General features: G+C 39.5%; 1 protein-coding gene and 1 long non-coding RNA gene across 2 annotated transcripts in view; both read right to left on the bottom strand.

Annotated features, from left to right (window-relative positions):
- The window catches only part of LOC136449107 (protein bicaudal C homolog 1-like), a 64,150-nt gene that overhangs the window by 24,128 nt on the left and 16,158 nt on the right, over nt 1-23,864 (bottom strand). The window contains exon 3 of the mRNA XM_066448922.1: nt 16,920-16,989. Coding sequence (XP_066305019.1) covers nt 16,920-16,989 — 70 coding nt within the window. The remainder of the gene's footprint in view (nt 1-16,919; nt 16,990-23,864) is intronic.
- LOC136448460 (uncharacterized) lies at nt 4,896-6,973 on the bottom strand. Its single transcript, XR_010757885.1, has 2 exons — nt 6,709-6,973; nt 4,896-5,486 (listed from the first exon to the last, which is right to left on the bottom strand). It is a non-coding gene; the product is annotated as an uncharacterized lncRNA (long non-coding RNA).

The following is a 23,864-nucleotide window of genomic DNA, read 5'->3' as shown; positions in this document are numbered from 1 at the left end:
CAAGGTTCACATATTAAAAATCTTTGGCATTTCTGATTATCTAAAGGAGATTCCAACAGTTTCCATGGAAACATTCAAATGTGCATGGCTGCAGGACAGCATGTTTTCTTGTACATTTTTTTTTTCATTTTCATTCTGAGATCACTTAAGGAAACATTGAATCAAACTGGTACCCTTCTTCTATTTTCTAAAAAGGAAATGGTAGCCTTTATCAAAATTTTCTCTCTACCATAATATTTACTGTGAAATCAACAACATTCAAGAAATGATATCAACAATCAGGATATACATGCTGGAGTTTGAGAGGTAAGATCCATTTTGTTGTAGTGAAATCTGTTGTTTTAGGATTTTCACCCAGAATGTGACCCAGTATAATTTTTCAAACATCAAAGCTTGTTTATTACCATGAAGTATTCTTGGGACAAATCCAAATATACATGTACAGCTAACAATACATTTGTCATAGTCAAAAGAGACATATTGAGATACACAATGACTTTGCAAGACCCCTAAATTCCTACCAAATCCATTAAGGAGCATCACATGCTATGAGGTCGTAAAACCTGTCCTTTACCTAAATCTGATAACCTACAACAATCCATCAACGTCACCTACATACTTAAGGTATCATGACCCATTTTATGTGGTATTCATCAAGGCATGGTGCTTCCTTGGCAACAATTTGATGAATCACTCGAAACATTGACAGGCAAGCTTAAGAATTGATATTCCAGTTCGATATACATTTGTGAACCCATACGGCCAAACAAAGAAAGCCAGGAGTACTGGGGCAGCCAATTCTGGGTCATTGCGCACAATGGCTGTGCTTTGTGCGAACATGTCTACATGACTTCCCCATCCTTGATTAAGTGGAAGAAAGAATTGTAGCGGCATGTAATGACAATCTGGGTTAGACACATTTACAGTGACTTACATTGATTCTGTAGAATATCACTGTAGGCATGACATGTATGTAATCAATAGTCTCCAGGGCAACAAATAACCCTTATCTCGACACTTATATACTTTGCCGATCTCTAACAATTTCTCGCAACACATTTGACATTCGTCTATTTTTCCCTTACATTTTCTGGATAATAAAGCTGCAGACAGTGAAAAAGGTGTGTTCATCGGTTATTTCTGTTCATTTCTCCTGCTGTACGGATGTGTGAAGTTCAACGGGTACCAACAACATCCTGTAAAAAGTCATCATAATCCTAGAGCAAAACTTAAAACGACGTAGCAATCAGAAAAGGCAACGTCCCCCAATTCAAGTTGACATAGGTTCCTCTACAGAACCGACTGGCTTATAATCTGTAATTCAAAAGGAAGCTACAGACTGAAGCGGCGGTCTTGCTTCAAATTTCTTTAGAAGGATGAAGTGTACGCTTCATTGGCTTTAACAAAGTAGAAATCTAAGGAAGATTTATCCAATCATCTTGCTCACAAACCGATAAACCATCTGATCAAGGAGTACTGATGAAGACATAGCCTTGTTGCCAAGTCACCTTAGCAACAGTAGCAAGACCATGACGGAAAGGAAATTCCTCTGACAAACTTACAAGTACCTGTCGTGACCTATACAATAAACATGTCTGAACTTAACCCCTCCCAAGGGTTCACACGAAGCCTTGAACATGTACCTGTATTTGCTACTGTATTCCCTTCCAGTAGGGACATACATTTGTACATATGTGGCAACTACATGATAATTAGGCAACTGTACCAAGTCAAAAGTTACTTCTTCCATGTCTATTTGTACTTAAAGACAACCACAAGACAAATGATTATTAATACAGTCTCTTCCTGCTTTGAAAATAAAGACGTTATCTACAAATGTACATTACTTAGCAAGTTCATTAAATATACAAGACTTGGTCATACAATTCAATTACATGTTTAACAGACTATGCGATCACAAAGGGGACGTAAACTAGACAAAGAAAGGGATGTTTGAGTACTTGTAGGATACTGACAGGTACTAGGTATAACTACTGCTTGACTGGTAGTAAAGTCTGCTAGTTTCTGGTGGCAAGTGGTGTGGACAGTAATACTTTTTGCACAAACTACACATGTACAAGGCATGTTCACGTAGTAAACTTTATATTCCGCTGGCCCGGCCAGTTCCAGGTCCTATTGACATTCTGTACTGTATTAATCATCTGCTTTGTCTGCGATGACATCAGTCAATAATGTATGGACGGTACAAGCACTTACAGGGCCGCACTTTGAGTCACTTATTGGACAATAGGGCCGCCTTCCTGTATGTCAGGTAAAAACACAGCCCTAAAGTCTCCTGGGCTGACAGTCCATTGATTTTGGATAGTCACTTCCCCATGACTAACAATTCACCAAACGTGACACTGGCTTAGTTACGGAAGGGAGTTTCTTTCTCCAGTAGTTTTGCCTCGTCACCTGTACTTACTAAGTCCATGAAGCACCAAAAACACCTTGTTCACAAACATGGCATTAGTATATGTGCAGGTGGTCGTTCTGATCATTGACAATAACATGGTAATTAACAATGTAATATGTAGTAAGAAGGATTTGATGACAAACTGCTGTTAGGCACACGCTCGTACCCAGCGCCGCGAAGAAGCCATAGGTTTAGATCGTGGGCTCAACCAATACACAAAATAAAACTATATGGAATCCACGGCTGTCATTTTGTTTTGTTTTGTGTTTGTCTCAATTACCTTAGCAAATCGTAAGTTGTGTGACTCTTGTGTGCGTCTCTATACAACGTGTGACTGTACACTAGTTAGCTAGTATTTTCTACAGTTACCGAGGCGAAAACAAGACGAAAGTTTACTATTTCGGGGGTAAAATGTTGCCACAATGGTGATACGTTACATCAAAGGGAACTTTAAAATGTACCTAATTTGGTGGCGCTGCGAGGGTGTAAGATTACCCTTCTAGATTGCCGAGAGGGGAGTTATGTCACGGAAGGTAGTTTGCTACGGTAGCGAGTTTGGCCTTCTCCGCAGACGCTGGTAGAATTCCATCCAAGATGGCGCCCGCATATTTAATGAGCCGGTGTTGCCATGCGGGATAATGTATGCAAAGTGCCGACGGAAGCCCGAGCGCGCCCGAGCGCTGGGGGACCCGAGACATAATGATATGCAGCTGCTGTGCTACGTCACGATCTGCCAGAAATAGCACAGCGGAGACACGATCGGGGTATTTCACAACCAAAACAATGGCCGAGCTCCTCTGGCGGCAAAAAGGTGCCAAAATGAAGACATTTGCATTAATAAAAGCCAGTAGATCAAAATCACAACGGTCTGGAAATGGCAGCGAGTGGAGAAAACGTCGGAGAAGGGCTAAAAAACCTGAAAAATACCGCTTGTCGAGCCTCCAGAGAGGGGAGGGTGCCGTGCCCCCAACATGACTGCGACGGCAATGCTGTGTTTTTCCAGAAAGGAGCCGGCCTGGACGTGCACTATCGTTCTAAACACGGCACAAAATCTGACGCCACGGCGGAAAAAAACAGCGAACCAGAAGCTGAGCCAGCTGTGTTTCGAAGAGATGAAGCAGAGACTGCAAGACCTCGAGGTACGTTTGCAGTTGTGAGGATTTGGATGCAATGGACGAGTTATGCTGAATTTATATCATGCACTGTTAAAGTTATTATAATATTTGCAGTTCGAGGAAGATTTCCAGCAAACAGGGACACATGTGCTCTAGGTTACCAAGTGCTATGGGTTTCTAACTGTTGAGTCGTATATAGTTTACTATTTCTATCTAAGACAAAAGTTAAAGGACTTCTTGTTTATTTTCAGACTTCAGTAAATAGTATTGTAAAGCCTTGTAATACAGTAACTGCGTTTCGTGTTGAAATGAAGAGAGTTATTGCAAGCCTGATAAAGTTCCCCAATAATGCATGTGCAAGTAGTCATTACTGTGAAATCATCTGGAAATCATTTTGAAGAAAAAAAAACTGAAAATGTGTGTGTATAACTGGGTTCTCCAACTTATATATCTGTATATTTTGATTAAGTAATACTAAAGACATGAACAAAAGTATTTGTACTTGTATTATAATACAAAAGCAAACTCTTGGATAGTACATTGTACTTATGTTTTGTGTCACCTCTTTGTCTTACAGGTAAATGAGCAGGCAGGTGAACAGTTCTCAGTGACAAGCCCAGCACTGTCAACTAAAGTCACTGCAACAAGGCCCGAAGTTGCTGCAAAAAAGGCGGGCATCGTACTCCATGCCGGAGCCTTTCTGGATAGAGATTCTACAAGAAGTACTAGTGCCTGTGAGTGAGACTCGCAAGTTTGCCTCTCTGCACATCCTCCCAGGGAGGATGGCAGAGTCTACAATTCAAAATGATTTAAATGTGACATTATTCATAAGGTAACTTTTTATTATGTCTATGTATATAGTTATGATGAAATTTATGCATATAGTCATGTTATGTAAGCCAATGAGGGCTATATGATTAGAGTATGAATGATGTAAATGTGACATTATTCATAAGGTAACTTTTTATTATGTCTATGTATATAGTTATGGTGATGTTTATGTATATAGTCATGTCATGTAAGCCGACGATGGCATATATGATAATGAGTTTATTTGCAAGTTTTTTTAAAAGTGCATCTATTGTCAACTTGCTTCAATCATTTCAGTATCAGTGTCAACTTGTATGTTTATGACAGTATCTCTTTTTAGATCTATTTCCTGTTATTAAGGATTATTGCCTGTATATTTTTACATAAATGTTGCGACATAAGTTTTGTATGTACAGTTTTTATCTCAATACATAACTGCTGAATTGACTGAAAGCTGTGAATTGCTAAAGAAGACAGATAAGTTAAATGGAGACCATTTCAATTGTTGTTATAATGATCATCCCACACCACAAAGGACAAGCAGAAGTAGTATGTATATACGTCTTTTATTTACATGGTTGTAAAGTACAGTTCAAAATTAGATCATACCTCTATCAAGTAGGTATGCGGTGTGAATTAACATGAATACTCAAACCTAGAGTACTGATAGTCATGTGCAGAAGTAGTTCAAGTAGTTAAAATAGTACAACCAGTGTAAATCTCTAACAATACCGTGTCATTACCTGCACACCTTGACATACCATTTTTATGTTATGCGTCCAGAACTAAATGTCCTGTTTGCACATCTTCCATCAAAACACTGTCCTCCTCTGCACCTTCCTCGAACTTACTCAACAGGTAACCCCGTACAAGAGAACGCACTTTGTCCTGCTGACTCCGGGCACTCCCAGGGGCACTCCAGGTGCTTGCCCGCTTTGAGGAGGGCTGAGGGAGGGCCTTAGAGTTTGGGGTCATGAGCCGCTTTTTGTCTTTCCTGGGTGTGTTAGTTGGAGTCGTTGTGGATGGTGACTGTTCCGGTAGAAACCTGGCCAGTGGTTTGTCATCATCCGACGATGTCTCAATGTCATCCAGAAGACACCTGGCCAGGAGTCTGTCATCATCAGATGACTCACCGTCCGCCATTTCTGCAACCAAAACCTTTTGGTTACTGTGTGTAAATGCTGACAAGTTGGACTGATACAAACTTAATATAACATCAAATACTAACTTACTTTTGCCTAGCTATGTTGGTCGTGATGGGCCCCTTACTTGAGTTAACAAAGGCTAAGAACTGAAATGTTTTATTCCATGCACTTAAATAAAAAGAATAATCTATATACTTGCATACAATATCAGTACCTTTACATAGGTTACCATTTAAACCCAATGGGTTCAGATAAAAAACTGTTTACATAATAGGTTAATTGACTCCACTATTGGATGGGGCTGTTTCTGCCAATTAAAAGGTTTTATCCTTCTACAATTTACTGATGAAGAGTATTGAAAATATTTGTTCTATAAATGCTATAAAATCTAGTTTCATGATGGGTTATATAACACCCCAGTCAACAATTATTGTATTTAAAAGAAATTATCTCAAATTCTTGCTGAACAAAATACACATAAAATGGCAATTGTACCCAGTAATTTGAGCCCTGGAGGCATATCAGTGCATGAAAACCACAATGAAATGTAGCATTAACACAGGATGCAATATAAAACTTGTAGGAGTTGTTTAAAACACACGAAAACGTATAAGTTTCCATTTCAGGCATCCCACGCGTGGCGTTGCCAAAAACACCCCCCCCCCCCCCCCGCAACAAACACGCGAAACTACGAATTTGCCACATCGTCACACCAATGAAAATCACAGTTATGGAGAAATTGGAAATCGCCACACAATCTATGTACATCAGAGGACATAATGATAAAATATCCAGAACGGGAAGTATGTTATGCCAGTGAAATTTGGCGATAAACGAGGCCAAAAATTTTCAAGAGCGTCAACAACACGGCGGCCATTTTTTTCCAACAAAAATCATACAAGTTTAGCCTGCCGCTGTCAACTAATTTCATATAAATACTCGGCAATTTTGTACCGACGCTAAGAACTGGTCAACATACTATAGATACAAATAGATATAACTGGGTTGATTTTCCATTTGAAGTAATAACAACGAGTTGAAACGCGTACATAAATAATGTGCATAAATCAAGACAAATTTTCCACAATTTTCAGATCGAATTTACAAACCATCCAATGTTATCTCGATACATCTGTTCCTTGTTGCAACGACCTTACGTACCAAAGAAAGCAGGCATAGATTTTCATAGCAGTCAGATATCGATAACATGCAGAAAACTTACCTCAAAACTTGGGGACTGTCGTGCAGAAATCGGAGCTCTCGTACAGTGAAATCTGGCAGCGTCGATCCACACATACATTCACGTCCCCAGGATACTACCGTCCTCCCAGCATGCTTCGCGCACCAAAAATACGCTCTCTGTCCCAGGGCTGTCTTTGCGAACAAACCGCTATAGTAGCCCTCATGCGGCCAAAAAGTGAATTGCATAAAAGACTCGCACTCGCATTTTCAGTGGAACAAGTCAATTTATTACGACGCTGTGAAGGAGCGTGTGTTAGGCAGACAATTCTTTTTCCTGGTAGTAAGTTGTTCAGAGCTTTTATTCACGCCTACTTGGAACACTGTAGGTGGAGTACCTGTATCTATATCTTACATTGTACATGTATGAGCACTAGCATGTTCAGCTGTGTAAACAATTCTTATTTACGTCAAGAAAAACAAAATCAAAACAGACATATAGGTGTGGCTTTCCTCCCTATTCAAAGGATGACATACTAAGGAGGATATGAATGTAGTGTTTCCACATCTTCTCTATTGTACTCGTATGACCATAGTCACTGAAGGATTACATGCCCACACCTATCCCATTATTTACCTGTGTCTAGTGTGTATCCAGGAAGACGTTTTGTATATCACAACATGCCATTGATTTTCCACTGAGGCACACACAAACTGTGTTTATCTAGCACAGTGTCAGTGACACAATACTGTGAATCTTGAAATATTCCCAGTGGTTTTATTTTCGCTGTTTTCATGTTGCCCTTTGCCCCTCTACCGCATGAATGAATGCTTTTGTGCCACAGTTTTGTTTCAACTGCAAACTTCAAACACCATGAAAACGTCATTTCCACTCCTACCATAAAATTGCCCCCGTGAAATTAATGAATTTACAGTATCAAGACATCAGGTTGAAGACATTATCTTGGATGTGTATGATTAATAGGCACCCAAGCTTTGAGTACAAGAAAGGTCTTCCATAGCCTAAGGTTAGGGTTTGTTTTTCATCTCCTAATGGGTAACAAATCATACACATGTACTGTTCATACGAGATGCTAGATACTGCTGGAAAGGAACCCTGGTAAAACATGATGACCTGTCTAGACAGTATTTGACTGGAATATTTTCACACAAAAATAACAAAGGTGGAGTGAACTTTACCAATTAGTGAATAAATCTTGTTGGAATATCAACAACTTGACAGTACAGATGGAATTTCTGGCATAGGCACAATATTGCCAAATTTTGTTATCAAGATTTTCAGTTACCAAAAGTTAAAGTGTAAAAATGTTTTTCTACATGTCCACACAGTACTCAGAACTCTGCTATTCATATTTACGTGACACATTTTATCAAAACAAATTCATATTTATGTGACACATTTTATCAAAACAAAAACACTGCACATCCACGCACATCTTTTTACCATCTTTGAATGCTGGGAAGGGAATTCAACTGAGAGGTCTAACCTGACTCCTTGCTGCCTAACACAGTAAGTAATACAAATTTGACACCAACATGATTCATTCTATTCATCTCGCATCTCAGCATTTAAGTTTAGTCTAGAAAAAATTGATTCAGACTTTCAAAAGCTAATTTCCTACTTCCTATTTGACCTTTTGCTTTTCTTCCCACAGTCTAAAACTATTAGGAGCTATCCTTACACATAGGTGCAGTTGGGAGTTGAACAGAAGCCATCCTGGGAATATCCATCAAAAGGACAGAGCTGTGATAATAGCCAGAGTCTGTCACCATGGGCAACCTGCTTACAACATCCATCATAATCATCAGCTGCATTATCAGCCAACAGTCTCAACCTTAGTGTGTGTACCTGACGGCTGCACATGAAGAATCACCTCTTTATGTTCATTACTATTTCATGCTGTTCCAACATACCGGTCAAACCTGTACAGGTGGCCTCCTCTACATAAGGACCGCCTGGCCGATCTTGTGACTTTTGGTGATAATTTGTCCCATTGAAACAGGCATTAAGAATCCTGTCTATAGTGACCACCTGTCCACATAGTCCAGATTTTATTGGTCACCTGAGTGGTCTTCTCAGGCAGGTTTGACTGTACTCTCCACCATATGTACAACAGTGACCCATGGTAGTGTAGATAAGCCTGGATTTGCACAGGGAGCACTCCATCCTTTTGAATGATACAAAAGGCAGGGTTCGGGTTTTGAACTTTGAAGAAGAGCACTGTACTTTAGTCTATCACTGAAAAACATATGCCTTGTGGACACCTACGCGGTAACATCAATAGGTCGTTTATGATCATAGAAGCCTCCTCTTTCATGTCAAAGGAAGGTTTTCTGGCAGCTCCAGGGCCATTTTTTCATTTCTAAAATCGTGAGCCAAAGGAACAGACACTGGTACTACTACAATGATGCAGTGATTTTTCAAATCAGGCTTTATTTCCAGCAAGCTGGCCCTTGACTTAATAGATTGGTTATGTTTGACTATCCTAATCTGCCTGTGAAGACATTTTGAAGAATTGTGGAACTTTTCTAAGGAATTTCAGCAGTTTTTTTCTCTGGCCAATCAAAGTTTTAGAATAAGAGCAAAGCTTTTTTAAATCCCCATTCAAATTCAATCTGGGAAGGTTCGGGCTGTACCCGTCTATTGGAAGGGATGCGAACTGGGGTCCCATGTTCAAGGAGGTGTCTTGAGCACATAGAAGGGCTAGCAACCCCTCCCTGTACAAATACATTTTGTATATCCTACTATCCTGCTATGGAAACTTGCTGATCTACATGTATGTGCCAGTAGGCACTACACGATGAACAACATTCAAATTCAGCTCTACAAGTCGGTAACATTCCAACCTGATTATTCCACTAGACTAGACTGTTGTCAATGAGGAGCATTTAAGAGTTCCCCTTCTGAAGCCAATGGGGGAACACATTAATTAATAATTTCACAACAATCAACCTGTTGTGCTGGAACAACCTTGAAATCAGGCCAGCTGGTGATTTTGAAAAGCTCTTTTGAGCTGAAGGGCGAGTCTGTCAACATGGCTGCCTCCTTACCAACCCTCTTTACAAGTTGATGTTTTTCAATAAATCCACAAAATGGCTGCATTGTCTCAGGCAAGGACAAGAGGGCCTTCTTCTGGCAACCTTCTGCCCACAAATCAAAGCACCGGGCGCCTTTCGCTGCACCCTTGGTGTCAGGAACAATGGACGAATCATTACGCATGGATGCAAGCCGACTGACGACAGCGAAAAATGGCTGAGGGTTGTTTCTTGTAACAAAGGTAGATGTGAGATTCAGATATGCCCCCGGCAACAGCAACGCAATCAAACTTCAAACCTCTTAAAGTACATTATACCAGAGCATTTTGCCTCTCCTTTTCACGTCTTCTTCAAGTGACACAGTCACACACTACAAATTCTTTTGGTCTTGAAACCTGCAAGAGTGACAATTGAAAGCTGATGTGGTACAGGGGTACCTGTAATTGATAAGGTTAAGTATAGCTAAGGGGATGGACTATAACTTGTCTCATCACCTGTCAGGTGGGCAGTTTAGTTTAAGATTAACATGCTTGATACCTTTTTTCCCATGCATCTTGTCCTGTACTGTAAATGCACTTAAGTTTGCATGGTTTTTATTTCACGGTAGGGAGAAATGACATATTCGCGGTGGGTTTAAGTTCGCGTTTGAAACAATAGTAGCGCTACAGTCATAGGTGGGCAAAAAGTTTTGTGGTGGTTTTAAGTTCGCACTGAAGAGTTTACCGCGAAAACCGCGAACATAAAACCACAGCGAACATTTCTGTATTTACAGTATCTATCTGTCCCCAGTCCCACCTGTTCCCACTCATAATGCTGGATTTTTGGTCTCAAAACTCGCATGTTTTGGACACAATGTTGTAATAAACTTGTATTCTTGAAAGTAAACATTCAAAACTGGACACATTTGGAGAAATGAATATCAACAATTCTTAGACTTCGTTTACAAGATAACACTTTCAGGTGCTTTTTCAAAGATTCTACTTTCTGACACTCATTTCCATTTCAAGTAGGATCATATGACTTTTGCTCCACCTTCCATGTCAGCAATGTACACACCCGAACTCCTGTGTAACACCTCAGTCTGAGGACCACCGGTTTGAGTTTGAGACCCTTGTCTCCAAAGCTTCCTTACTCCCTTCCCACTGTTCAATCACAACATTGCTGGATCATGTGACTTCTGCTCCATCTTCCATGTCAGCAATGTACACCCCGAGAACACCTGTGTGATACCTCAGTCTACCTGTTTGAGACCTTTCTGTCCAAAGCTTCCTTACTCCCTTCCCACTGCTCAATCACAACATTACTGGATCATGTGACTTCTGCTCCATCTTGCATGTCAGCAATGTACACCCCCACCCCAGAACACCTGTGTGATACCTCAGTCTCAGGAGCACCGGTTTGAGACCCTTGTCTGCAAAGCTTCCTTACTCCTTTTCCACTGCTCATTCACAACATTGCTGGATCATGTGACTTCTGCTCCATCTTCCATGTCAGCAATGTACATCCCCCCAGAACACCTGTGTGATACCCCAGTCTACCTGTTTGAGACCTTTGTGTCCAAAGCTTCCTTACTCCCTTCCCACTGCTCATTCACAACATTGCTGGATCATGTGACTTCTGCTCCATCTTCCATGTCAGCAATGTATACCCCCCAGAACACCTGTGTGATACCTCAGTCTACCTGTTTGAGACCTTTGTGTCCAAAGCTTCCTTACTCCCTTCCCACTGCTCAATCACAACATTGCTGTCCTGCCAACCAAATCCGACCATTATTCCACCTTCTATGGCTGCTTAACCAATATCTGCTCTAACTGTTCCTAACACCCGCTTATCCTTGTCCTGAAAAGCTACTTTTGTTAGTCCCGGTGGGAAACCTTCAACCACAACTGGTCCAGTCAGATTCCGCACCGGGCCCTCTCTGAACAATCACGCACTTCAGCGTAGAGCTACGTTTTGCTTCCTGCGTGCCTATAGAAAATGGTGATATAGGAAGCGTATTGTTATGTAGGCCCCACTTAACCCCCTCTCTCTGGGAGGACAGCAAACAAACAGGAACACTCAGTGAGAAGAAATTTGTCTGCTCTCTACATCTGCATTACGTGATACGCTTCCCGCATGGCGGATTAGGCTCAAAGCTGTGAAACAGTTTTATCAAAAGCCAGGATTTGGCAAGGCTAGAATTCCAGCAATACACTCATTGTCATAGCTTTGTGATGGAATAAATTATGCATGTTATGACAGCAAGTTGAGGGGATGAATAGAGTAGTACAATGTTGAACAAATCACTGCAAATTGTAAGGGTAATACATGGATGCGTTTCCTTGGAAAAAATCTACCAAGGGAAGCTCCAGGAGAGAAACAATATCCAAAACTATGAAAAGCTTTTTCCACTTTTCAGAAAAAAAGTACACGTCAACAATCTACTTTCATCATGAGCAGGCAACAAAGCTGGCAAATGGGAGACTGCATGATTTACAAGGATCTAATAATTACCAACATAAAGTTCTGCCGAGGGCCATGTCTATTGTACCATACCCTTTTCTAATGACCAAATTATGGTCAACCCCTAAGCAAGAGGACTATAAGAGCTTGTCTTTAAGTTGACAGGGTACTCCAAACTGCATCATTCTATAATTAAGTGGCCTCTCAGAAATCTCTTGATTCTATTGTGGAGGTGTACGATGAGTGGTACCACAACAGTTGGCATGGCGACCAGAAACAACACGCAACGTGGCCAGCATTATGTTACGTGCCAGAAACAAATTCTACCAAGAATAGGGAAGGATTTCCACTGGAAACAACAGTCACTGTCTTCAAAATTAAGACTGAAAAAATAACTGTTTGTAAGATTAAAACTTTAATGACTTATCAATAAAACTAATTAAAAGCTGCATCAAACACGAGTCATGTTGAAATACATTTTTCAAACTTGATATTGAGTATCATACCTCTGTATCTGAAACTAACTTTGTGACTAATATATGCCATTTGAAAGAGATTCTTAAACATGGAATAACCCCCCTTGAATTTCTCAATGGAATAGTCCACTATTAAGTCCACTTCTTGCCTCTGTGGCAAAACTGATTAAAGCCTTCAATTCTAACAAATCAATTCTTTGCTTTTCTCAAGGATGGTATTTATAAATTTGCATCTAAATTAATGTTGACAGGGACTTTCCTGTTTCCTTTCAACCCTCCCTTGTCCGTGTTTTGTTCACAATTTAGAACAATGTCCACCCAAGTGACCAAATGCCTGAAAAGCTTGACCCAGAACTGTCAGTTCTCATTCTTTCTGCACCTCTAGATACACAGACATGTGCAGTTGTTATGGATTATCAACTAGCAATTACAGGCTTGTATCGGCCCTCTTACAACAAAATTGACACTATTTAAGTCTTCACTTCCTGTAATTGTGAACAATGATGCATTAGATTTAGAAAGAATAATTCTCTTGCTATCTAGGTATGTTTTAGGATCTGCTACATTGGTAATCTTCAAATTCAATGACAACCATAAGCTGGCCAATCCAGTAAAAAACAGACATCACAATATTTATCTGATCCAAGTACGATGTTGGGGTGGAACAATGTAACGATTTTGACTGCCAGGCTTCTCTGACCATCTCACTTTAGGTCGTACCATCGTAAAATAAAATGATAACCTTCATTTGTACGGCGAACTATATTGATACTGCAACAAATAGAGTAACAAAGTACCTGCTACTATCAGCATTAGTTAGTCCCTTATCTTTTTATCAAGTAAAATGCCACAACCAAATGCTAACAATACAAAAAAAACTTAATCAATGATAGCCAGCCAACCTTTATAATGCAGTCTGCCCTCCACAACAATGACTACTAGAAGTTAACTCTTGTCAAACTTACTCACACAGAAAAATATATAAAAACAATTCTTCCCTTTTCACAACACATCGAGTTTAATCCTCTACACTGCCTTTACCCCCATTTTCCCCGCAATGAACTACGATTTACTTCTAACACACATACTATGGTTTCTATCCAGTGACAGTATCTTACCCTACTTAGTTCAATGCTTCCCCTGTTCCCTGATAGACATGTTAGGTGAATAATGTCTTTTTAAGGACCAATAAAGGCAGTACTGTAAATATGCCTTAATACACCTCCCCTCACAGTATCAACAATCACTCTGGCTCCATGTGTTTTATTTCACATGCACGGCAAACCCACTGTCATGATCAAACATGTCCTACAAAGGCCTGTAGCAATCTAGCTCCAAGGGCACCTACATATACATGTATATCATAAAAGGGTGGAGCACATATAACAAGAAGGTATACCATAGCCATATACATACATATCACAAAGCTCTGTAAACTATTGTAAAGAGAATAAATGCATATATGCATAAACTGAGTTTGCGTTTCATTAATTTGATGCTGGACATTTTGATATCCAGGTTTAGCCACCAGAGACATACACTGTAGGACCAAGGAGGTTATATATAACCTCCTTGGTAGGACAGTTTATTTCATACATATCAAGATGTCGTCTGCCACCAGTATTATGAACATATTACTCAGCATGTTTACATGAAGGATATTTGCGAATAACATTTGTTTTATCAGCAAAAGCATCAACAATAATATATTCCCATGACTGAGTTTCAAAAACATATTATTTCAGCTTCTTGGAGGGATTTGAGATGTATCGCTCCTGAAATGTTAGAAATGTGGTCTCAAATGATACTCAGCCATCTACCAATCTGATGAAATTATTCATCGGTAAAATCAAAAAGTCATTGAAAAAACTTTATTCAAAGTGTTTTCTATAAATATAATCCAGACTTCTTCATCTTTTCACAAGAAGTATGCAGTGAAAATCAAGTTGTGTATTCAAAAAGGCATTTGTTGCAGGGGAGTGATTCAATCTTCCCAAAATATACTTCAGGGAGAGACAACGCTCCTAGTCCTTCCCTCTGCAGGGCATTTTCACATCAATGGGCAGATCAATTTCCGTCCACAGAACCAGACACACTTGAAAATTGAGTCGATTATGAAAAACAGAAAAATGCTTTTGGGCAAACTTTTTCTTTTGATACTGCTTCTTTCACATAACACAACCTCCACATGATATCTTTGATGATCTGATGAAAAATCCCGATGTCAAAAAGTGTGACGTTATCAGAACAAATGCCAGGTGCAACAAAGGTGCTTTCACATCAAAATCTGCAGTACAGACGAACATGAATGATAACATTTTTTAGTGTCGAATATCATACATTGATAAGTGACGCACACTGTGTTCTGTAGAGGTTTGTCTTGGCATGTAATATCAAAGACAGATCAAACTTATTATGATGAATATGAAAGCAACTGAACAGAATACAAAGGAGCAGCCTTCAGCCAAAGAAGACAGTTGAAACCATTTGCTGTTATCTTGAAGTTTAATCTAATTTTTTCTTGCATACTTTATTTGGAATCAAATTGATATTACTATTGCACATACAAAGTGTACATTTCCTATATCAAGCAAAAAAGCTTGGTGATACAGATACACTTGTACAGAGAAGGTACTGCAGAAAAAAAACACTGATCTGGACAAAATTGAACTCTACCAAATTGAAGCATTTTTGTAGTATGTTCTACCAGATTGCAAATAAACATTCGAACTGTGAAAATAGTCTTTCAACTTAATTCAAGTCCTGGCAAGTATTCTTTTTTTTCATACAAGCAGGCAAAAGATAGCCTGAGTCACTGAGTATCATCGTGTGTCAGTTCCAGGCTGGTGAAGGCAGAGCCTGGAACTGACACACGATGACACTCAGGCTAAGCAAAAAAAATGCTCGTCAATCCTTTTTGTTTAGGAACACAGAAAGTCGAGGAATCCATCAGACTGAAAGGCCTAGTAACAAGCAGGTCAGTCCATAGACACCGAGGAATGTGCCATGGCCACACTGTTGACTGATTCACATTGCATCTTTTCTCACCTGCATGCATGTATGAGAGAGAACAGTGGACTGAGCTGTAACCCCAGACAGGTAGGGAGGCCAGCGGGATAAATATTTTCACCTGTACACCCGTTCTCTGACCCGCCAGTCACACTCGCTTGCTGCTGAAAAGTTTGGTAACATTTGTGGGCAATCGGGGTGTTAATGTTTACCATGACACACTGGTCACTTAAAGTTGGAACCTCATTTTCCAAATATCTGGTAACAGCTTAAATGTTTTATTTGTTTTCGAAAGAGTACGCTTTCCTCTATGTTATGGTATCACATTTATGATTGCAGAAATATTTTCTTAGAGTTTCTTAGAGATAACAATTTTCCAGTGTTTTACCTGATTAATAGTGACTGGTGTTGCTGCATTTGTGTACATCAGTGGCATTTAACTGTACAGTATCTGTATTAGTGTTGATCAACCAGTGCAACTGCCCTCTTACAAACCTTCATGCTGTGCTAACAGGATAAAGACTACCAGAACCTGAATATGAATGGTCTTGAGACCAGACAGGCAATACTGGCAATTCTCATAATAATTTTGTATTCTAGAAATAAAAGTTCTGGTGTAAGGAAATAAAAGGAGACTGAGGACATCTACACAGGCAAATGAAACAACTGATGTGAACAACCAAAGAACCATCGACAGAATAACTGCAAAAACTTTAATGCTAATGAACAAGAAGGCAGCGGCAGATACAAGCCTTTCTGAGAAGTACTTTGCATCTTAGGAAAACATCCTCGCAGAAAGGTCATATAAGGTAATCAAAAAGGTTACAAAGATCTCTAAGGACTAATTTTGTCTCCAGCTGACACCGCAAAGGAGACGACTGTCTTCAGACATGAGACCTCCGTCATGCTGGTGTCTTCCACTTCATAAAGCTTGGTAAAAACATGATGTTGTTTAACATGAGTTCTACTCTCACCATATCAAGTGATCACAGCTGCATGAACAAGCATTATCAAAACTGACAGAAATAGCTGAAGCACACAACCCACTCATGGCTGAAATGTAAGACAAACATCACAGAAAAAAATATGATGACCTCTCAAAGAGTTTTTCAAGAAAACATTTCTGACTGTGTCAAACTACAGTAATAAATCATCCTTATGTTATACCAACAGAACATCAGAAAGGTAACAGAAAAGACAACAGAGAGAAGATTTAAGAGTACTGTATATCTTTCCTGTGGAGGCATCAATACAAAAATGTGAGACTTACCTTTCTTGGATTTTGCTCCTATTTTTAACTTGGAAGGCCATGTGATATGTGTGATCGTCTCATCCATAATCTGTAAGACAAGTAACATGTATGTCAGAAACATTTGTCAGACATCAAATAAAGAAAAAAAAGTTGTTATGGATAATCTACAGCTTTTAGTTTTACCACTTTTCAATTTGTTATGAGGGGTGTGGATTAGCCACAATGTTATTCTTCCACATGGCGACTGTCATCTTTTGGGATGCTTAATCAAAATAGGCCCTAAATGTATGTTTACATATTCTATGTGAGCATATTCAGCAAATGTGCTTGACTTCTGCTGAAACAATTAAAACTGAAGTCAGTATCTTGCCCCTTGGCGGGGGGAATGTTGCCAGTGTTGCGGATCAGAAAAGGTTATCTTGCGCGCAAAAAGTATTTACGAAATACCGAAAAGCACTCCTAAGTCTCTGATAAAGTTCCTTGCACTATTTACCCAAGCAACGTGAGAAAATCTCAAATATGAGCACCTTTCCTGTGCCAAGTCATACCCTCAGGAAGAAAAACATTGCTACAATAACTTGCCGCCACACAAGCTGTAAGCACCTTACAGCCTGAGATTGCTTGGAAATTTGGTTAAAACAACGCTGTTCCAAGGTAGATGATGGTACATCCCTTGTTTCATTCAAACACGATCAGTGAAGACTGCTTAGTTTAGGAACAAAGTATAAAGTTTTGCCCAGTGGACCATAAAAAATGCCATAACTTCAGCATCAGCATAGATAATCAATGGCAATATGAAAATCTCCACATCTAGTGAGAAAATGTTGTATGGGAAATATCTACCACTATAATCTATAGCAGATGCAGTCATCTAATAATGGGAACAGTGTGGCTTCTGTGGGAGGGTGACCGCCCTATGTTCCGAAATCCCTATGTTCCGAAGTCCCTATGTTCCGAAATCCCTATGTTCCGAAATCCCTATGTTCCGAAATCCCTATGTTCCGAAATCCAAGTGAATGTTCCATCACATATATACATCGCATATTTGACCTCAATCAGCGCTGAAAATTTTTCTTCGTATACTGTATGTTCGCGAGCACTTAATTTCGCGAAACTTAGCAAGACAGGAGTTCGCGAGGTTTTTGAGCAAACGGGTGTTATCAATTTTTTTTCGGTAGCGCAAGGTAAAATTTTGATATTTTGAACCCTCTTAAACGCTATTTCCGCATTCTGAGAGGCAAAATTGTTGAGTAAAGGTATGTTTTATGCGGCAACATTTACGCCGAGGAGCGCTAGCGGAAGTTTCCCGCCACGCATATACGATTTATTTACATGTACTAGTATTTAATTTTGTTTCCATGCCGAGAAAATCAAGCGAATGTTGTCTGCCGAAGAGGCTTGGCTACATTTTTATTGATATCGAAACGAAGGCCAACGAAGGCCGCGAAAAACTGTTTTAATTGTTCCAAAACGCGGTTTATTTTGGGTAGCTTTTGCTACAACTTACGAACTGTTGTGAAAACTCGCGCCATCTTGATCACGTGAAACTCTAACGCTTTTTTCAATCAACCAATCAGAGCACAGGTTATATAAGTTGAGCCAATCAGAGCTCAGAACATGCGGGCATGTTGCATATTTATGACTTCAACATGGCGTCCTCAGCTGCTAGAGTCGGCCTGTGTACTGAAATTACAGCGGTGGAAATACGTTTCATTTTTCAAGTTTATCTTTGATATATCCCGATAGAAATGGAATTGATCGATGGCTGGTCCTTCGATATAAATTCTTTTGAGGTTTTCGGCTTTTAGTCGCAGGAAATAGTTTCCAGAAAAAGTATGACACAAATGACGCTTGTATAAACCAAGGATATAACAAACATAGAAAGACCAAGGAGGTTATATAGAACCTCCTTGGAAAGACCGACTTGAATCTTGACAAACAAGTTTTTAATGTGAGCAACATATGCGGAAGGTGCCGACACCGATTGTATTCAAGAATAACAATACCAAAAAAACAAAGGAGTTGGATTTTCTGACGGAGGACGGCGTCCTTACGCCCGTAGCGTCATAATAATTTGGATACACACAAAATGCCGGTGCGAATTTTGCCATTTTCTCCTATACCATCGTAACTGAAGTCACTAAAGTGTACTTTCTTTTACCGTTCGTTGTAAGAAGTACTTAGTAAGTAAATAATGACTAATTGGATTTCGGAACATAGGGACTTCGGAACATAGAGACTTCGGAACATAGGGATTTCGGAACATAGGGATTTCGGAACATAGGGCTGTAACCCTGTGGGAGAATTATTGAACTGTGGGTTGAAGGTCAAAAAGAAAGTCATGGCCGTGACAAGAGGATGACAGCTTGAAGATCAACAACAGAGACACTAGGGTCATCTGATGTCAGAATTAACAGCAGTGTTTGTGACAGCAGTCACTTCTCTAAGAAAAAGGAGTGTTGTCATAAATGTCAAAGTGCAACCATTTGGAAATCCACATGGAACTTTTGGAAGATTAAGGAATAGCTGAAAGTATTTGCCAACAAATAAAAATGATTATGGAAGACTTTCACAGCTTTAGGTAGTGTTACAAAGGCCTTTTAATCTTGCCTAAGTACCATTCTCGATAGTTTCCTGCTCGCTCCCTTTCTATATCTGTACATGAAAGAATGGAATTCACCCAGGTACATTTTCTTTGAGTTTCTTCATTTTTGCTGTCTGTCGTATTTCTAAATCATGATTTGTAATACAAGACAGTCTACCCCACACCATTTTTGTACAACACAAAAAAATCTATTGCGAAATATGTCTTCAAAATGGTTTGTGACTATTTATACCAATGACCATGTCTGAAGATGCATGCTTTCCCCTCCACACAAAGGTATGGCTGTTATGCAGCTAATGATTAGAAATCAGGCCAATTAGAACCAGGTGGACCAGAGACCCCCCACCCCCACAAACTACTGTAAAGGCAGAAATGTTCTCTGTGGTTTTTATTCGCGTTTTCGCTATAAGCTTTTCCCTAGTGAACTTAAAAAACCACCACAAAATTTGTTTGCCCTCCAACCCCCTTGTCTACTATTGTCTCAAACAGCGAACTTAAAAACCACTGCGAACACTCCATTTTCTCCCTATGCAAAAGCAAAACCACGCAAATGTAAATGCATTTACAGTATCAGGACTGACCAAGCTGAGAATAGTCTCCACCAGACAGCTTAGGATGCTAGTATGATGAAGTATGGTAGATATTGACATTTACCTGAGGAATTAGGCAGTCAGGGGACTGAGGCTAACAAAACAAGCAAATCATTCAAACAATTTGGCCAATCATGTCTACCATTCTTTCCAGAACCCAGGTGGGGACTACATGTAGGATACAAAATTAAGTCAAGCATGACATGTAGGGAAAAAGAAAACCTTACAGAGGGTCTGCATGTTCTTTTCAGTAAGGAGTAGGCAGCCTACTTTAATTTCCTGTACCAGTAATTCGTAGGGAAAGTCGTCTAAATCATGTAATTCGTAACAGGGCAACCAAATTTTGCGTAGTTGCCTTTCTGGATCATATCGTAATATGTAGGGGGTTCTTCTGAATTCAGTGTAAAGCGTTGTCAAGACCCCCCATGCAGGCCGCTCTTACAGGAAATTAACCTGCTGATAAAAAGGCTTACAAGTTGTTTTCATGGCTCAAGTTGAATGAGCACTTCTTGAACCAGAGAGCACATAATTAGGTCTTTGTTAATTAGAAGATAAGAACCATGAGACCTGGTGTAAAGGAAAGGGAAAGTGTTTTCTCAGGAGGGTCCAGGATAATCAATTTGGGTCCATGCCTTTCCTCATTAAAGATAGGTGGAGCCAAGCACATTTTACTATCATCACACTCAACACATCAATCTAACCATCAAAAGCTCCAGGTATTTAAATCAGCAGGTGGTACCAACTTTTAGAAGAAACAAATCTTTGAATGGCATGGTTTTGTCTATTCAAAGGTCCATAGCACTATACCGGAGGTCCAGTACTGTTACGAGAAGGAAAGGTGTATGGATGGCAGGATCCTATAACAATATAATTTTATTATAAATGGAAAAATGTTCATTTTTAAAAGAAACACCGACATAAGCATAGCAGAAAATAGTCAGGGAGGGAAGGAAAAGAGAAAGAGGGAAATTAGGAAACGGAAGGAGAAAATGAGGAAGAGCCTTCAACTGTTATGCAGATAATGAAAGCTACTTGAATACACTGACACTACTGTGAGAGATATCTGGAAGTCTTCATTACAAAGAGAGGCCATCAGGGTAGACACATGTGTGACTGAAATGGACAAGTGGTGATGATAGGACATCCATCAACCACACAGATAAACACACTGGGCAGCAACCAGGAGCACAGGAGGTTTTTGATGGGTCTCCTGCCTGGGTTAATGGGGAGATCAGGACAATTGAGAACCATGAAAATAGAGATCATCTGTCCAATGCAGATGGTGCAACCAGATGGGCAGAAATAGATTGGAAGTTTCAGAAGTGAGAAAATCTCAGAGGCCTGTTTTACATGGCCTGTACCAGACTCCCATTTTACATAGCCTCTACCAGACTCCAGAGGTCACTGAAAATTGTTGAAATTGGCCAAATAGACAGATAATATCGCCAGAGTAGTGAGCTGGCCAGGGAGTACAATTTGCAACCTAGGTTACGTCTTGCATACACAACAGAAGATACTTGCAACAGTTGCAAGATCGAAATTTGTGTTTGAAGTTTTGAAGAAAGAAAGTAGGGGAAAGGCTACCCTTTGTGTAGTGGATGACATTTCTGTTACTTGTATCAAGTTTTCCAGACAGTGGACCAAGAGTAGCTGTTGACATTTGAACTAGATGTGGACTTGTGAAGAAGAGGTAGCATCTAGGATTCTATCCACATTGTGTTTGTGTTCGTTCCTTTGCTATCAGCCCAACTAGACTCAAGATTGTAACCACTGATGTCTCATTTCTAGGAAAAGCCCTTCCGAGTCTTCTTCTGAGAAGCTAAGAAAATCTTCCAGGTATTTAATGGCTATAACATCACCAACATTTGAAGGTTAGAGGAATAAAAGAAATGTTTTTCTCAATCTTGAATATCTATTGCCATAACAACACCTCAATGGCGCAACACTTCAAGGGGAACTAAGGTATAAGGTGTGGTTTTAAGGTTGGTTCAAGTTGAATTCTAGCAATACAAGAAACCGAAAGGATGGTGAGTCACTGGACTCTCAACTGGCTTTCCAAACGCTCTTAGAACTGCCCACTTCCCAACACATCTAATCCTTGTAACACGACTGGTCCACACAGCAGTTCCTCAATGGACCCTATTCTTGTTCATCTTCTCAGAAATAACACATAATTACTTCAGTTAAATCCATTGCATGGACTCCCTGCCCTACCATTGTGTTGTACACAATATCTAATTGTTCCGTCCCCTAAGTTTAGCAAATCTTTCCCTCCCTCAACAAGAACATGATGACATCATTTCCTGTTGGTCAGGACTTCAGAAAGCTCTCCAGCCAACGGTGGCATTTCCTCCATTGATTTTGTTTCTTTAATCCTCGTGATGGAGCGACTGGCTCCTTTTGTGTTGTTGACGTGAGTCTGTAAACAATCGAGGCACAGTCCGTATCTGACATTTCCCACCATAATGAAGGAGGGCAGCAAGTACGTCACATACTTCTTCACAGTAGGGAATGTGTAAAGGACTCCATGACCCAAGTTAAAAACATACCCCTGTGTACCTTTTGTCATTTTAATCTTCAAATACATGATGATGATGATATGTGAGTTTGGTAAGAAACTTTACTCAACAAGTCTGAAGCTACCATCATATTATATAATATTCGTAAATGTAAGACTAACTCGCAAAACTTTCCGAAATTTCTAGTGTCTTCTCACCCAGCAATACTGGTCAGTTTTTATTACGTCACATTTCTCTCATAAAAATCACAAAATGGACATATATAGAAGTGATACATATATATAGTAGAGCAGAGTAGGTACAAAATGTATTCCTTTCTGTGCCATGCTTTAGTAATAGGCAATGTACTCTAAAATTTGTGATTCTTAAAAAAGTTTCAGATGTGTCCTTTTTATTACCAGCACCTGATTTGTTACCTAAGACGACCTCGGGCAAAACCATTCCATCAAATTTTGTTAATATATAATAACATGTATTCTTGGAGCGTTGCTGGGACACAAAAACACTCTAACAACTATGTACTGCCCAAGGCGGTCAAGATAATTGATTTCCTAGCACTTCTGACAAATGGTCATGAAAAAACCTTTTGTCATAAATTTGTAAGAATTAAACTCAAAGAAAAGATGGTTTCCCGGACTGAATAACAATTACAAAGGAATGAATATAAATGGAACAATGAAAAGCAGTCTATTATCATCAATCATTCTATTGAAGGTGAGAGAAGTTCAGTCACCGGAGAGAAAAATAGGCAATAAATGAAACTTTGAAAGATTTAATTAGAATTTTCATAAAACACTAACATGTACTGATGTAGAGTGTTAGACAAGTTTTAAGAAATTCACTTGATAAAAAATCTACAGGTCCAAACAAACTTTTCTCTGGCCCTAAATCTATATTTCTATGCATTTCTATTTGGAAATCCCGGGACGGCTCATGATTATTATTATTTTTATTGCTAAATCATTGCTACCTTTATGTCTGTTTATGTAAATGGTTGTAATTAACATCTTGACTTGAGACTATGGCCATAAAGACAGAATAGCCTGAACTTGTAAGCTAATTCTAGATCTAAATTAACACAAAATAACCCACAGAATGTAGAAACTTCCTGCAGCAAAGAAATGTCAGTGACAAAATGATATTGAAAAATGATATACATGATACCAGTTTTCTACTGTGGCAGAATGAGGACATTATACACTCACATAAACAAATCTTTACTGCCTGACAAAATGAACATTACACAGGC

This window comes from Branchiostoma lanceolatum, chromosome 14 (assembly GCF_035083965.1).
Source record: "Branchiostoma lanceolatum isolate klBraLanc5 chromosome 14, klBraLanc5.hap2, whole genome shotgun sequence".
NCBI lineage: Eukaryota > Metazoa > Chordata > Leptocardii > Amphioxiformes > Branchiostomatidae > Branchiostoma > Branchiostoma lanceolatum.
The sequence above is the reverse complement of the archived record's forward strand: the minus strand, read 5'-3'. Positions and strand labels throughout refer to the sequence as shown.